We start from the raw sequence: 18,098 nt of genomic DNA, 5'->3' as shown, positions 1-18,098 counted from the left end.
ATCCAGATGGCCAACAGGCACATGAAACTTTTCGATGCTCAACGTCACTCCTCATCAGGGAAATACAAATCAAAACCACATTGAGATATCACCTCATGCCAGTCAGAGTGGCTAAAATGAACAAATCAGGAGACTATAGGTGCTGGAGAGGATGTGGAGAAATGAGAACCCTCCTGCACTGTTGGTGGGAATGCAAACTGGTGCAGCTGCTCTGGAAAACAGTGTGGAGGTTCCTCAAAAAATTAAAAATAGATTCACCCTATGACCCAGCAATAGCACTGCTAGGAATTTACCCAAGGGATATAGGAGTGCTGATGCATGGGGGCACTTGTACTCCAATGTTTATAGCAGCACTTTCAACAATAGCCAAATTATGGAAAGAGCCTAAATGTCCATCAACGGATGAATAGATAAAGAAATTGTGGTTTATATACACGATGCAATACTACTTGGCAATGAGAAAGAATGTAATATGGCTTTCTGTAGCAACATGGATGGAACTGGAGAGTGTTATGCTAAGTGAACTAAGTCATACAGAGAAAGACATATGTTTTCACTCTTATGTGGATCCTGAGAAACTTAACAGAAGACCATGGGGGAGGGGAAGGGGGAAAAAAAGTTACAGAGAGGGAAGGAGGCAAACCATAAGAGACTCTTGAAAACTGAGAATAAACTGAGGGTTGATGGGGGGGTGAGAGGGAGGGGAAAGTGGGTGATGGGCATTGAGGAGGACACCTGTTGGGAGGAGCATTGGGTGTTGTATGGAAACCAATTTGACAATAAATTTCATATTAAAAAAATAAATAAATAAAGTTTAAAAAAATAGATCAGCCTGGGGCACCTGGGTGGCTTAGTCAGTTAAGCGTCCGACTTTGGCTCAGGTCATGATCTCACAGTTTGTGGGTTCAGACCCCACCTTGGGCTCTGTGCTGACAGATCAGAGCTTGGAGCCTGCTTCAGATTCTGTGTCTCCCTCTCTCTCTGCCCCTTCCCCACTCATGCTGTCTCACTCTCAAAAAAAATAACCATTAAAAAAAATAAAAAAAAATAGATCAACCTTTCTTGTATGAGTCTAACCTGTTCAGACCATCATTAGGCTAATCTTGATCCAAAATACTGCTTGTGTTTAAATTAAATTCCAGAGGCACCTGGGTGGCTCCGTTGGTTGAGTGTCTTTCTCTTGATTTTGGCTCGGGTCATGATCCCAGAGTTGTGGGATCAAGCCTCTTGTTGGGTTCTGAGCTGAGCATGAAGCCTACTTAAGATTCTCTCTCTCTGCCCCTCTCCCCGCTCACGTACTCTCTCTCTCTCAAATTATAAATTAAATTCCATTACTTCACATATTATTCAAATTGACTTTCCCTTCATTGTCTAAAGGAATTTAATTTTTGTCATTCTCAAGAGAGAACTAAGGGTTGCGTGTGTTTGCATTGAAATATTACCTGTATATTAGCTGTGTAGGTTTTTAGCTCAGGTAATGTTTTAATCATCTAGGTAGAAATGCTATGAAAGTTACCTAGATAATAACGTAAGAACACTCTTTTCCAACTCCTGTATAAGGATGGCGAACTGATGTAGATTTTTTTTTAGAGAGCAGTGGAAGCTTTGAAAGTTAGTATAGATTTAGGTGTGTGCTGATAAAAAATGGATGCAAAATTACAGTAGCATTTGCTAAGTAAATGGGGTAAGATATGTAGGTCTATTAAATAATATTAAACAGATACTAAAAAATAATTTAAAACTAAAAAGTTAAATTAGGGTGGGACGCCTGAGTGGCTCAATCAGTTGGGCAACCGACTGCAGTTCAGCTCATGATCTTGTGGTCTGTGGGTTCGAGCCCTGTGTCTGGCTCTGTGCTAACAGCTCAGAGCCTGGAGCCTGCTTCAGATTCTGTGTCTCCCTCTCTCTCTCTTCTCCTCCCCCCTTATGTTCTATCAAAAACAAATAAACATTAAAAAAAATTGTAAGTTAAATTAGGGCAAGAAAATGGAAATTAAATAAAATCACTTTTACATTGTTGGCTAATCTGAGTCAAAGTTGTGGCATAAAAGTTTTATTTTTATTTGTTAAGACTAATAAAAAGATGAACTTATCTTATTTAAAAGGTAGTATTAAAAGCCTGGGCATGCCTGGCTGGCTCAGTTGGTGGAATGTATGACCCTTGATCTCAGAATTGTTAAGCTTGAGCCCCAAGTTGGGTGTAGAGATTACTTAAAAATAAAATCTTAAAAAAAAAAAAAAAAAGCCTATGTAGGAAAAGGAAGTCATGACAATACCTTGCACTCTCCCTTCCCAACCTGGGCCCAGAACGGCTCTGCAAAGAGGGATGGTGAAAATAAGGCTGTTCTGCTGACTACAAGGTAGTGACCAGAGAACACACCTTACCATCCACAAGTACATCATGGAGTAGCCTTCAGGAAGCATGTGCCTCATGTACTCATAGAGATCCAGAAATTTTCCCTGAAGGAAATGGGAACTCCAGATGTACACATTGACATTAGGCCCAACAAAACTGTCTGGGCCAAAAGAATGAGGAATGTCCCTCACACTGTATTCAAGTGAGGTTGTTCAGAAGCTGTAACGAGGATGAAGATTCATCAAAGAAGCTATAGGTGTTGGTTACCTAGGTAACAAGCAGGTAACCACTTTCAAAAATCTGTCACCACTTTTAAAAAATCTATCCAGGGGCGCCTGGGTGGCGCAGTCGGTTAAGCATCCGACTTCAGCCAGGTCACGATCTCGCGGTCCGTGAGTTCGAGCCCCGCGTCGGGCTCTGGGCTGATGGCTCAGAGCCTGGAGCCTGTTTCCGATTCTGTGTCTCCCTCTCTCTCTGCCCCTCCCCCGTTCATGCTCTGTCTCTCTCTGTCCCAAAAATAAAATAAACGTTGAAAAAAAAAAATTAAAAAAAAAAATAAAAAATCTATCCAAACAAAAATGTGGATGAGAACTGACAACTGAGTGTCAAATAAAGTTATAACACCTCAAGGAAAAAAAAAAAAGAGATAAAAAGTCAAATGAGAAAGAAGGCAAAATAACACAGAATGCTTTTTGTCCATGAAATGTTGGGGAAATTATCCAATAATTGAATATTCTGATTGTCTAATAATTATCTAATACTCTGAGAAGTCAGGAAAATAGGACTTTTATTCCAATGACTGACATTATAAATTGAAACAATCTTTCTGGAAGACAATTTTTCTATTAAAAGCCTTACTCTTTTACACCTGAAACCAATTTTACCATATGTTAACTAGTGGAATTTGGGGAAAAAAAAAAAAGCCTTACTCTTTGACCTAATAATTCTAATTTAGGAATTTATCCATAATGAAAGGATAAGGATGCACAAAAATATTTAGTTATAAAATCATTTACCAAAACCTTGTTCACTATTACAATATCATATAACAAATAATGGAGCATATATCAAATTAGGTTAGACAACCTAAATGTCTAAGAGGATTGTTTTAATACATTTTGATACATCCAGGTGATGTTTTTCTCACATGGGAAGATGTTCATAATATAACATACAGTAGAAAAATTGACTACAAAATAGAATTACATATTAAAATTATTTTTTAAATTTACTTTTTTTATTTTTTAGTAATCTCTACACCCAAAGTGGGGCTTAAACTCATGACCTGAAGATCAAGAGTCAAGTGCTCTCCTGAATGAGCCAGCCAGCTATCCCAGAATTATACTATTATCATAATATATACATGGGCGTGTGTTTACATGTGTAAATGCACATATATAAGGGTTTGGGATATTATATATGTAGGTGGTTATTACTGGTGGATGAATATGTATATATTTAATTTTCATTATCTATTTTTTAAAATTTTTCTACACTGAACATACATTTCTTTGGTATTTTACAAAAATAGAAGATTCTTACAAAATCAAAAATAAACTATTGAGAGTACATCAAAATAAAAAGCTTTTGGGGGCACCTAGCTGGCACAGTCCATAGAGCCTGTGACTCTTGATCTTGGGATTGTGAGTTTGAGCTCCATGTTGGGTGTGGAGATCACTTAAAAATAAAATTAAAAACAATAAACAATAAAATAAAAAGCTTCTGCACAGTAAACTATCAACAAAACTAAAACAACCTACTGAATGGGAGAAGATATTTGCAAATGATATATCCAATAAAGGGTTAGTATCCAAAATACATAAAGAACCGATACAACTCAACACAAAAAACACACCAAATAATCTAATTAAAAAATGGACAGAAGACATGAACAGACATTTCTTGGAAGAAGACATACAGATGGCCAATGGACACATGAAAAGATGCTCAACATCATTCATCATCAGGGAAATGCTAATCAAAACCACAATGAGATATCACCTCACATTTGTCAGAATGGCTAAAATAAAAAACTCAAGAGCAGCACCTGGGTGGCTCAGTCACTGGTTAAGAGTTCAACTCTTGGGGCGCCTGGGTGGCTCAGTCGGTGAAGCATCTGACTTCGGCTCAGGTCATGATCATGGTTCGTGAGTTCCAGCCCTGCATCAGGCTCTCTGCTCTCAGTGCAGAGTCTGGAGCCTGCTTCGGATTCTATGTCTCCTTCTCTCTCTGCCCCTTCCCCACTCATGCTTTGTCTGTCTTCCTCTCTCAAAAATAAACAAACATTAAAAAAAAAAGTTCAACTCTTGACTTCGGCAGGTAATGATCTCATGGTTCGTGGGTTCTTGAATTCAAGCCCCACATCAGGCTGTACGCTGACAGTGCAGAGCCTGCTTGGGATTCTATCTCCCTTTCTCTCTGCCCCTCCCTGACATGTGCACACGTTCTCTCTCTATTGCTCTCTCTCAAAAACAAATAAACAAACAAACAAAAACAACATTGGCAGGGATGTGGAGAAAAAGGAACCCTTATGCACTGTTGATGGGAATGAAAACTGGTGCAGCCACTGTTGCAGACCTCATGGAGGTTCCTGAAAAAATTAAAAATAGAATTATTATATGATCCAGTAATTCCACTATTGCATATTTACCCTAACAATACAAAGACATTAATTTGAAAGGACGATGCACCCCTACGTTTATTACAGCATTATTTACAATAGCCAACTTAGGGGAGCAGCCCAAGTGTCCATCAATAGATGAATGGATAAAGAAGACGATAATACACACACACACACACACACACACACACACACACACAGAGAGTAAAACCTTGGTTTGTAAGCATAATTCCTTCTGGAAACATGCTTATAATCCAAAGTACTTGTATATCTCTCTCTTTCAAAATAAATAAAAAATAAACTTAAAAAAATTCCTTTGATAGGTAAACATCTCTTCATTTTAGGATTAGAGATAATACATAAAAAGTGAAATATCTTGCCTAGTGCTAGGAGATAGTTTTTCCTTCCTGGTATCTTTCCTGGAAATAGACAAGAAATAGAATTAAAAAAAAATGCTCATCATACACCTACACTGCACTGTTTTGGTGTTAATAATATAACTTCACAGTGGGAAGAATTTTGAAAGAGTTTACAAACTGACCTTTTGCTTGCAAGGTTGTTTTTCAACTGATAATATTATGATTTAATTCTATAAGTAATATCACTTTCGATTGCATTGGGTTTTCATCATAAGTATATTTTGAGAGCACTACTAATGATCGGAAAGAGATATATATTTTCTATTACATTTTTAAGTTTCTCCTTTTTTTTTTTTTCAGGTATGACAGCAGTTATCTGTACCTACCCACTTGACATGGTTAGAGTACGCCTAGCATTCCAGGTGAAAGGGGAACACACTTATACAGGAATTATTCATGCATTCAAAACAATTTATGCAAAGGTATTTCACATTTACTTTTCTTGTTTATATTGTGTCTTTTTTTTTTTTTTTTTAATCATGTGAGTTTTATGCCCAACATGGGGCTTGAACTCATGACTCTAAGACCAAGAGTCACAAGGTCTACTGACTGAGCCAGTCAGGTGCCCTTATAATGTGTCCTTATATATTTAGAAAAATATTGTGAAAGTTATATAAGCTATTTTATTTATAGTTATTGATGTTAATAATGATTGTGACACATTTGTGTTTCAGGTTGGGTCCCAGAATAATTTTTTCATTGTAATGTATGGTTTTGCTTTTTGATGTTTATCATAATAAACACAATGTAATCTCACTTCTACTTTTTCTTCATTCAAAAGGAAGGTGGTTTCCTTGGATTTTACAGAGGACTGATGCCCACTATATTAGGAATGGCTCCATATGCAGGTATTTTCAAATTTGGCAGAATCTTGATCTTTCATTTTTTTCTAAGAATGATTTTTAAATTGTAGCATTTTGTATTTAAGCCCCAATTCCTTCAGGAATTATTTCTTTCCTCCCTAAGGATAAGCATTTGACCCAGCACCATAGTCCCTCCTTTCCCCAGTGATCTACAGTGCTACTGCTTTTTTTTTTTTTTTCCAGTGCTACTTCTAAAAATAAGAATAAAGTGCAGTTTTATGCACTCTTTATATTTGGTAGGACAAGTCCATTTACCTTATGCTTTTTTTTTTTTTTTTTTCCAGGAATGTAGGAACTATAGATATTCTGTTTCCTGCACATTTTTTTTTTTAATTTTTTTTTTCAACGTTTATTTATTTTTGGGACAGAGAGAGACAGAGCATGAATGGGGGAGGGGCAGAGAGAGAGGGAGACACAGAATCGGAAACAGGCTCCAGGCTCTGAGCCATCAGCCCAGAGCCCGACGCGGGGCTCGAACTCACGGACCGCGAGATCGCGACCCGGCTGAAGTCGGACGCTTAACCGACTGCGCCACCCAGGCGCCCCTCCTGCACATTTTAAAATCCATTTTGAAGTTGCACAAAAACACTTGTTGGGATTTTGAATGAAATTTTATACAGTTCCAGGACATTTTTGTTAGATATATTTATAGATACCATGTAAGCTGTGTTGTGTCTTTTAGAAAATTACATTTTTAGTTTATTACTTGATTTAATTTTATGATTTTATAGCTAGCCATTATCCTACTTGTTGGTATCATAGCCAGCCACTGTGTTACTTGCAGATGTTTTGGGTTTCCTATGTGGGCAATCGTATCCTGTCCACATGGTGTCTTTTTCTTATTTACATTCTAATCCTTATTTCCTTATTTATTTATGTTTATCTTCACTTACTGTACTATGCTAAGGACCTACAGTGCAGCAGTGAATAGAAGTGATGATAGTAGGCATTTTGGCTCATTAATTATTTTAAAGGGACTGTTTGTAATACTTCTTCATTTAGTTTAATGTTCATTTATGATGTTAAGGAAGTTTTGCTAAGAATTTTTATCTGATTTGGTGTTGAATTTTATCAGACACCCTCGCCTGCATTTATGGAGGTAATCATATAGCTTTCTCCTTTAATATGTTATTATGATAAATGATATTAATAGATGTTCTAAGATCAAGTCAAATTGGCTATGACATAATGACTTTTTTATATCCTGTTGGATTAAGTTTGCTAATTGTCTTTAGAAGTTATACATCTAGGGGCACCTGGGTGGCTCAGTTGGTTAAGCATCTGACTTCGGCTCAGATCATGATCTCCCCGTTCATGAGTTCCAGCTTTGGCCTAAGTGCTGACAGCTCGGAACCTGGAGCCTGCTTCGGATTCTGTGTCTCCCTTTCTCTGCCCCTCCCCTGCTGGCACGTTGTTTCTCTCTCTCTCAAAAATAAACATTAAAAAAAAAGAGAGAAGTGTGGTTTGGGTATCAAGGTTATATAAGTCTCATAAATGAGTTGTAGAGTATTTCCTCATCTTCCATCTCTATAAGATGATTAGAATTATCTGTTTCTTGAAAGTTTTCTTTGTGGGTGATTTTTTTAATACTGGTTTAACTTCTTAAATGGTTGTAGGACCATTCAGATTTTTTATCTTTTGTGAACCATTTTTGGTAATTCATGCCTTTCTTTACCATTTTGAATTTGACCTTTTTGGATTAATTTTCAATTTTTTAGCAAAAGATTTCCCTTATTTCTTCATATCATTTTGACATCTACTCTATTGCCATGCTCCTTTTTTCACTTTTTTTTTTTTTTTTTGATCAGTTATTTGATTTTGCAAAGAATCAATTTTGGCTTGTGTTTTTCTCTAGTCTACCTTTATTTTACCTTTCATTGATTCTTGTTCATTTCTTAATCATCTCCTTCTTCGTCATGTTTATTCTTCAGTTGGATGCTTACCTGTTTCATTTTCAACCTTTGGGTTTTTTTATTCCTAATGTGGGCTTCCTACCCACCCCCCCGCCCCGCCATCATGCTTCAGCTGCATCCCATGAGTTTATTATTTTATTAATTGTTTTTTCTTAAAATTTGGAAATTTTGAAATGTATACAAAAGTAGACAATAGTATAATGAGCCACCATGCACCTATGACCTATCTTCAAAAGTGATCAACTCAGGACCAATCTTGTTTCATCTGTGCCCTTAAGTACTCCCTCCACTCTCATTCCAAATTGTTTTGTTTTTTTAAAAAAAAATTTTTTAACGTTTATTTTTTTTTTGAGACAGAGAGAGACAGAGCATGAACGGGGGAGGGGCAGAGAGAGAGAGGGAGACACAGAATCTGAACCAGGCTCCAGGCTCTGAGCCATCAGCCCAGAGCCCGACGGGGGCTCGAACTCACGGACCGCGAGATCATGACCTGAGTTGAAGTTGGACGGTTAACCGACTGAGCCACCCAGGCGCCCCTCATTCCAAATTGTTTTAAAGTAACTCCACAGTATCTCCGTATTCAGCTCTCTATGCTTTTTAATTTTTTTATTTTATTTTTTAAATGTTTTATTTATTTTTGAGAGAGAGACAGAGCACGAGTGGGGAAGGGGCAGAGAGAGAGGGAGAAACAGAATCTGAAGCAGGCTCCAGGCTGTCAGCCCAGAGCCAGATGTGGTGCTCGAATCCACTAACTGTGAGATCATGACCTGAGCCAAAGTGGGACACCTAACCAATTGAGCCACCCAGGTGCCTCTCTATGCTTTTTTAAAAAGCATAACCACACACTATTATGAACTTTAAAAATATTTTTTAAGTTTATTTATTTACTTTGAGAGAGAGAGCGTGAGTGGAGGGGCAGAGAGAGAGAGAGGGAGAGAGAGAATCCCAAGCAGGCTCTGCTTGTCAGCACAGAGCCCCGATGTGGGGCTCAAGCTCATGGACCGTGAGATCATGACCTGAGCCAAAACCAAGAGTTGGACCCTTAACCAACTGAGTCACCCAGGTGCCCATAAAAAAGTTTCTTAATATCATCTAGTATATTATCATTGTTCAAATCCCTGCCCCCTCCCCTTAACTTATAATTAGCTTTTGGACAGATCCAAGTTAATATTTGCCTAGTATATCTTTTTTCATCCTTTTATTTTTTACTTTCTCATATCTTTATGTTTTAGGTATTTCTTTTGAAATCATTATATAACTGGATATTGTTAAAAATCTGGTCTGTAAAATCTTTAGTTGCCAATTAGTTCACCTGATAGTTATTGTGATTATTGATACATTTGTACTTGTTTCTGTACCTTGCTATTTGATTTCCACCCGAGGCTTTTCTTTTTTATGTTTTAAAATATTTCTTCCTGGGGCGCCTGGGTGGCGCAGTCGGTTAAGCGTCCGACTTCAGCCAGGTCACGATCTCGCGGTCCGTGAGTTCGAGCCCCGCGTCGGGCTCTGGGCTGATGGCTCAGAGCCTGGAGCCTGTTTCCGATTCTGTGTCTCCCTCTCTCTCTGCCCCTCCCCCGTTCATACTCTGTCTCTCTCTGTCCCAAAAATAAATAAATGTTGAAAAAAAAAATTTATAAAAAAAAAAAATAAATAAATAAAATATTTCTTCCTTGTTCACTTATTTTGCCTAACTCTTACCTGCTCTATTATAAATGTATAAATTTATTTGCCTCCTCCTATGTCGGTGGTCTTTAATTATGAACCCATTACTTGATCTGAATCTCTGAGTTTCAGACCCAGTGATTCCATCTTCTGTAGACCCAATAGCAAGATGCATCTCAATAGCTTTGCTGCTATTGGCATCAATATGAAAAGTCACTTCACTTCTTTCATGGGCCCACAACTCCCAAATGAGCTCCAGCTTCTGTTTTTAGAAGGTGGTGGTGCTGGGGTTCTCGGAGACTTTCTCATTCTTTTTGCAAGACCTGTAGCAATGACAAAGTCATTCAGAATACCTAGATTGCCATTATGCTGGAAGAAGAACTCTTTAATTTTTTGGTCTTATTTTCCTCTGTTTCTAAGTTTTTTGTTTTTAAAATATATTTTAACCTAGTTATAGTATATATATAATTTTGTTTCTTAATTTTTCCCCATTTCCCAAACATTTTTCACATATATCTGTACTCTTCACAAAGATCATTTTATTAGTTGTGTCATATTTTCACTGAATACTATTCCACATTATTTAGGTATTTCTAATTTTTTTAACTTACATTTAATTTGCTACGAATTTCACCATTGTGAACTTTTTCAGATTTTAGATTCAGTCTTTAGTGTATGAATATATAAAAGTGTATGAATATTCTAAAATTGTATACTGTTATTTCAAAATACTATAAAGTTATAAGAATTTTGTATAAGGAATAAATGCATATATTGAGGTATTCTCCTAGACTAAATTTTTGTTAGTGCTTATTTCTTATTAAGCATCAAGTACATTTTAAATATATTTTAAAATTTAATAGATATCAAGGTATCTTGAATAATGCTTAGTTGATAGGATTGCTTGAATTCTATTCTTGATTTTGTTAATGTAAGACTTTAATGGGTCTATTATGCAATCATAAATGTTCAGCAAGCACTAAGTGCATATTATTGATAATTTAATATTTACTAGATTTCATGTGTTTTGTGATTCAATATGAACATTTATCTCATGGTTACCACTCTTCCTTGGAGACAAAATTAGGCACTGAGTTAAAATAACAATTTTTTGTCACTTCTGAATGTTTTGTTTGTATCTTATCACCATCATTGTTATTGTGAATTTAAGTTGTAGTATTTACTTGTAATTATTAATCATGAATTTAACTTTTACTGATGTGAAACCTTGGAAAACTACTTAATCCTATTAATATATAAGTTGGCATTTATACCCAACTACTGCCTTTATTCAGTAAATTGAAGTATAAGTGTATGAAAACCATAGCGATAATTGTTATAGGTGTCTTGTTATCTTTAGGTTACTTATAAACATTAATTAAGCCTTTTTCTTTCAGAAATCAGGAAATGTATAGTTTGTTCTTTGAGTTAATTGGTTATTATAAAGAATGGTATCTTTTCATGGTTCATGTAATCTTAAGCATCGTGGTGAATTTATGTTTTGTTTTTCAGGTGTTTCATTTTTTACTTTTGGTACTTTAAAGAGTGTTGGGCTTTCCCATGCCCCTACCCTTCTTGGCAGACCTTCATCAGACAATCCTAATGTCTTAGTTTTGAAAACCCACATAAACTTACTTTGTGGTGGTGTTGCTGGAGCAATAGCACAAACAATATCGTAAGTTTCTTCATTAACTTAATCCAATCAAATTGCAGTTTTTCAATCTTGATTTTCAGCATTATTCATTTTATTTTTTATTATATATATATATATATATATATATACATATATATATATATTTACCACTTTGCAGATCTTTTTCTTTTTTAACTTTATTTTTTATTTTTTAAAATTTACATCCAAATTAGTTAGCATATAGTGAAGCAATGATTTCAGGAGTAGATTCTTTAATGCCCCTTACCCATTTAGCCCATCCCTGCTCCCTCTCATGTATATATATATATTTAATGTTTATTTATTTTTGTGAGAGAGAGAGAGAAGAGAGAGAGAGAGAGGGAGAGAGAGAGAGAGAGAGAGGGAGAGAGAGGGAACGAGTGGGGGAGGGGCAGAGAGAGAAAATGACAGAAGATCCAAAGTGGGCTCTGGGCTGTCAGCAGAGAGCCTGATGCAGTTCGAACTCATGAACCCTGAGATCATCACCTGAGCCGAAGTCAGATACCCAACTGACTGAGCGACCCAGTCACTTCTCTTGCATTAAATCTTGAAGACCTCCTTTGTGTCAAACAATGTACTAGGTTTTGGGACATTTGCTGAATATAGATAAAGGGATTGCTGTATTGTAATTGAAAAAGTAGCTTCAAAGGATTTCCCTAGTCCAAGAGAGATTGTGTAGATGAGATAAAAAGAGGCTGGAACACTAAGAAGCAGGAATTTTTCAGGAAGAAGAAGAAAAGCTTTCTGTGACTGAGGAGTATCCTGAAAAACAGGATGTAGTATTGTCACAAAGACGAAAAAGAGTATCCAATGGAAAAGAAAAATCAAAGTAATATAAGTATTGAAAAGTAAGGTGTTCATTGGATTTTACAGTCAAGGATTACTTGTGTGAAAGCAGATTCCGTATACTTGTGTGTGGAAGCAGATCATACTAGGTTGAAGGTAAAGAAAAAAAGGTGGTGGTTTACTTTTGGCAATCTGGCTGTGGAACCTTGCGCATTTGTAGAAACATGATCACCTCTAGTTATTTTGATTCTCTTGCTCCTACCTTTTTCTTTACTACTACTCACTTCCAATCTAGATCCTTAAAATCTTTTCTTTCTCATTTCTTTTTTTAAACTGTGTTCTATACCCATTGACTCTTACCAGATCCAAAGGCTCCCTCTTAGTTCTTTTGCTTCCTTCCAATTGTTCTAGTTCCTTCGTTTTTGTAAATTTTTTTTAATGTTTATCTTTGAGAGAGAAACAGAGTGCGAGTGGGGGAGGGGCAGAGAGCTAGGGAGACAGAATCTGAAGCCGACTGCAGGCTCTGAGCTGTCAGCACAGAGCTGGACGCAGGGCTTGAACTCACAGACCGCGAGATCATGACCTGAGCCCAAGTCGGACACTCAACCGACTGAGCCACCCAAGGCGCCCCTAGTTCCTTCAGTTTTGTAACAGTACCTCTCCTTGGCCATCTGCCTTCCCAACCCACCCACCCCCACGTTTTCCAAGTATCTTACTGATTCATATCTTCCTCTTTCTTCCTATCCATGCTGATATTTTAAGGCGCAGCCTGGCTTTATAGTCCTATGCTCTTCCCATAAATGTGTAGAATAGCTCATCTATCTTTATGGTTTCAGTGGTCACCTCTGCACAGATAACAAATTTTATTTAATTCTCCATTACTTCCTCTCCATTACTTCTGTATAGCAAGCTCTTAGATATTTCTGCTTGGACTTCTGCCATCAGTGCAAACTCCATAGTTCAGATATTAATTCCTTTTTTCCTCTTGATGACAATCCTCAGCTCCCAGCTTTCTTATTTGTTATTGATAACCATTAATCTTCTAGCCCTAATAATACCTTGAAACCATTTTTCACATTGTACGTATCCAAATACTCACTATGTCTTACTGTTTGTTACTGTAGAACATTGCCTAGAATGCTATTTTCTTTCTTTCCCATTGTTCTTTCCCGTATTCTAATCCTTGTACCTTGTCTTCTTACATTCTCTCCCTTCTACTAACCAATTCCTACTCACATACGTCTTTTCCGGCTTGGAAACTGAATCCTTCAGACTGAGGTTTTTGTTCCCTTGATTCCCATAAAATTTCTTCTTCTCACTACCCCATTAAAAAATAATTCCTGGAGATGCTATTGAAATGCATACAGAACTTCAATTATTGGTAATGCTATTTCTTAAGCTGTTTGGTTAAAAAAACATGTTTTTTAATTATTAAAAAAATTTTTTTTACTGAGAGGCAGAGAGAGACAGAGCACAAATGGGGGAGGGGCAGAGAGAGAAGGAGACAGAATCCTAAGCAGGCTCCAGGCTCCGAGTTGTCAGCACAGAGCCCGACACAGGGCTCGAACTCACAAACCATGAGATCCTGACCTGAGCCGAAGTTGGACACTCAACTGACTGAGCCCCCCAGGAGCCCCACATGTTTTTTTAATTATAACATTTCATTATGAATATAAATATAGGCAGCTCTTCCTGCCCACGGGTCCTGTCCCCATGCTTTGATAAAATCACCTTTTTGCACACACACACAAAATATATATATATATATATATATATATATATATATATATACACATATATATATATACACACACATATATATATATATAATTATACAAGTATATCATTATTTTTGTCATATATCACTTAAGTATATATTAGGTACCATGGAGATCTTTGAATAGGAAAGTAAAAAGCAGCTTTGTGACACTTGAGAATGTAAGATTCAATTTTCTTAATGTTGGGATAACAATACCTATTTCATGCAATTATGAAGATGGAATGAGATAAATTACATAAATTGTTTAACTACATTGACAAGTAGTCAATATTAGCAAAATAAAAGTAATTTAAAAAAATCACCTGGGGTCCCACTTTTAAGAGAGATTCCTTTTGTATATTTCATTTCAGGCATTTTATTTTATTTTATTTTATTTTATTTTATTTTATTTTATTTTAGTTAAGTGTACCTAATTTGAGAGAGAAACAGAGCATGAGCAGGGGAGGGGCAGAGAGAGAGAATCCCAAGCAGGCCCCACACTGTCAGCACAGAGCCCAATGTGGGGCTCAGGCTCACGAACCGTGAGATCATGACCTGAGCTGAAACCAAGAATTGGACTCTCAACCAACTAAGACACCCAGGTGCCCCTTGGGCAAATTTTTTTTTTAAGAGAATTTTCTCTGTTCTCTAAATGCAGTATCTGCATTGTTAATTTTTGCCTTTAAGAAAAATTTTTTGTTGGTCTACTGTATACAAGGGGGCTTGCTGAATATTTTTAGAGTAGTGGTTCTTTTTTTTTTTATTTTTTAATGTTCATTTGTGAGAGAGAGAGACAGAGTGTGAGCGGGGGAGGGGTAGAGAGAGAGAGCGAGACACAGAATCTGAAGCAGGCTCCAGGCTCTGAGCTGTCAGCACAGAGCCTGACATGGGGCTCGAACTCACGAACTGTGAGATCATGACCTGAGCCAAAGTCAGACGCTTAACTGACTGAGCCACCCAGGCGCCCCTAGAGTAGTGGTTCTTAACTAGAGGTGATTTTGCCTCCAGTGGACATTTATTAATATCTGGAGACAATTTTGGCTGTCACAGCTGGGGTTATGCTATTGGCATGGAGTGGGTAGAGGCCAGGGATGTGCTTAAACATCCTACATTGAATAGGATAGATCCTCACAATTAAGAATTATCTAACCTAAAATGTCAATAGTGCCAAAGTTGAGAAACCCTGTCCTAGGGTTCCAACAATGAAAAATACCCAGTTTGTTTCTTCAGAAAGTGGCACTGAATTTGGCCTTGAGGAATGAACTATATATTGTGGTGATGAGAGAGAATCATCTAACCCAATAGAACCACATAAGCAAAGGCAAGACCTCTTTATTGCTGTTTGATTGTATTCATGTGCTTATGTCCTGACTCCTAAATTAGACAAAACAATAAAGGTATAAGAACACATTATTTCCTAGGGAAATAACATGTAGGACTTTGTATTCAATAATTGTTGAATAGAATGCTAGAAATCATTTTTATATCCTTCTGCCTTTTTCTTCTTTTAGCTACCCATTTGATGTAACTCGTCGGCGAATGCAATTAGGAACTGTTCTTCCAGAATTTGAAAAGTGCCTGTAAGTTTTCCATTTGTCATTGTTCATTTTCTTTAGGAAATGTAATGTTTAAAGTAGGTATAGAGATAGGACTGTGGTCTTACCAGTAGTTCAGATCTTCCATAGTATCCTTTGGTAAATTTACAAACTTTCAATCTAGTCCCAATCCATATATATATAGATAGATAGATAGATAGATAGATATTTAATGTTTATTCATTCTTTTTTAATTTTTTTTTAACGTTTATTTATTTTTGAGACAGAGAGAGACAGAGCATGAACGGGGGAGGGGCAGAGAGAGAGGGAGACACAGAATCGGAAGCAGGCTCCAGGCTCCGAGCCATCAGCCCAGAGCCGGACACGGGGCTTGAACTCACGGACCGTGAGATCGTGACCTGAGCCAAAGTCAGATGCTTAACCAACTGAGCCACCCAGGCGCCCCAATGTTTATTCATTTTTGAAAGACAGAGAGACAGAGCACAAGCAGGGGTGGGGCAGAGAGAGAGGGGGAGACAGAATCGGAAGCAGGCTCCAGGCTCCAAGCTGTCAGCACAGAGCCTGACGCGGGGCTTGAACTCACGAACCGCGAGATAATGACCTGAGCTGAAGTCCAACGCTTACCTGACTGAACTACCCAGGCACCCCAAGTCCCAATCCCTATTAAAAATTTCACTTTAGGGGCACCTGGCTGGCTCAGTTGGAAGAGTGTGAAACTCTTGATCCTGAGGTTCTGAATTTGAGCCTCATGTTGGGTGTAGAGATTATTTAAAAGTTTGTTAAAAATTTACATTAGGGGCACCTGGGTGGCTCAGTTGGTCAAGTGTCAGACTCTTGATTTTGGCTCAGGTCATGATTTCATGGTTTGGGAGACTGAGCTCTGAGTCAGACTCTGCGCTGACAGCTCTGAGCCCACTTGGGATTCTCTCTCTCCCTCTGTCTCTGTCCCACCTTCACTCACTTGCACATGTGCTTGTGCGCATTCTTTCTCATTCTCTCTCAAAAAAAAAAATTTAAAAAATCACTTTAGAGCAGCTTGGTTAAATAGAAATATAATGTGAGCCACTTATATAATTTAAAATTTTCTGGTAGCCACATTAAAAAAAAAAGTATAAAAAAACAGATGACTGTTTTAAAATATTTTAATTTAGGGGCACCCGGCTGGCTTATTGTGAGGAGCATGCAACTCTTGATTTTGGAGTTGTGAGTTGAGCCCCATGTTGGGTGTAGAGATTACTTAAATAAATAAACTTCAAAAAAAGTTAAATATTTTAATTTAACCTAGTATGTCAAAAATATTATCACTTCAACATCTCAAGACTTTGCATCCTTTTTTTAATACTAAGTGTTTGAGGGGCACCTGGGTGGCTCAGTCAGTTAAGCCCAGACTTTGGCTCAAGTCATGACCTCACGGTTCGTGGGTTCGAGCCCCACATCCGGCTCAGTGCTGACAGCTAGAGCCTGGAGGCTGCTTCAGATTCTGTGTCTCCTTCTTTCTCGCTGCCCCTTCCTGGCTCTCTCTTTCTCTCTCTCTCTCTCTCTCTCTCTCTCTCAAAAACAAATAAACATTAAAAAAAATTTTAAAAATAAAGAAACTAAGTGTTTAAAATCCAGGGTGTATTTAATACTGACAGCACATTTGAATTTGGACTTGCCACATTTTAAGTGCTCACTAACCATGTATGGCTAGTGGCTACCATCATTACCCAGCACAGCTCTAGAGTTTTCTATAATCTGTAGAGATTTAGAATCATTCTGTTTTCTGGGTGGTGTGTTGTTCCTCAGAGGAAGAGCAGAACATTTGCTTAGGACTTTGAATTGCCTAAAAGGTTTTTTGAAGATTTTAGTCCAGATTGCCTATCAAAAGAGAAAGGCAAAAGCCAAAATGTTGGTTTGAAAGGAAGGAACACTGAAACTAGAAAGTCTTTATTGCCTATATCTGATAGTCCTTTAACCTTTAGTTCTATAACCATCTGCTAGTTGTAGTATAAAACTTGAGTTGAAATGGAAGCTTGATGGGCAACTGAGCATACATCCCTCAAAAAGAATACATAAATATTTCAAATATTTTTATGATATAGTGTTGCCAGTAAATTTTACATAGTCCAAACAAAGTAAATTGTATTAATGAGCCGGCAATTCTGTGTATAATGCTTGTACTTGTTTGGAATGAATTGCTGTTTTATGGTGCATTTTCACCTTGTTTTAACACTTGCTTTCCAAAAGCTATTCAAGATGACATTTTGGCTTTTTTTTTTAAATGTTTATTTATTTTTGAAGGCAAGGGAAAGAGGGTGTGTGGGAGGGGCTGAGAGGGAGACAGAAGAGCTGGTGAGTAGAGGAGGGGCAGAGAGAGAAGGAGAGAGAGAGAATCCCAAGCAGCTCCTCACTGTCAGCACAGAGAGCTATGTGGGGATCTTAGTCACGAACCTGTGAGATCATAACTTGAGCTAAAGTCAGATGTTCAACTGACTGAGCCACCCAGGTGCCCT

At 37.4% G+C, this 18,098-nt stretch overlaps 1 protein-coding gene across 2 annotated transcripts in view; it reads left to right on the top strand.

Moving 5' to 3' along the window:
• Nucleotides 1-18,098, top strand: part of SLC25A16 (solute carrier family 25 member 16) — a 49,226-nt gene that overhangs the window by 30,955 nt on the left and 173 nt on the right. Inside the window, exons 5-8 of one of the 2 annotated variants that reach the window (XM_045437613.1) lie at nucleotides 5,696-5,817; nucleotides 6,177-6,243; nucleotides 11,346-11,508; nucleotides 15,562-15,630. In XM_045437613.1, coding sequence (XP_045293569.1) covers nucleotides 5,696-5,817; nucleotides 6,177-6,243; nucleotides 11,346-11,508; nucleotides 15,562-15,630 — 421 coding nt within the window. Of the gene's footprint in view, nucleotides 1-5,695; nucleotides 5,818-6,176; nucleotides 6,244-11,345; nucleotides 11,509-15,561; nucleotides 15,635-18,098 lie in introns of those variants that run through there. The other variant, XM_045437612.1, reaches the window with a different exon arrangement.

The sequence above is a fragment of the Leopardus geoffroyi genome, chromosome D2, assembly GCF_018350155.1.
Source record: "Leopardus geoffroyi isolate Oge1 chromosome D2, O.geoffroyi_Oge1_pat1.0, whole genome shotgun sequence".
Taxonomy (NCBI): Eukaryota; Metazoa; Chordata; class Mammalia; order Carnivora; family Felidae; genus Leopardus; species Leopardus geoffroyi.
Note: the sequence above shows the minus strand (reverse complement) of the source record. Positions and strands in the feature narration are given on the sequence as shown.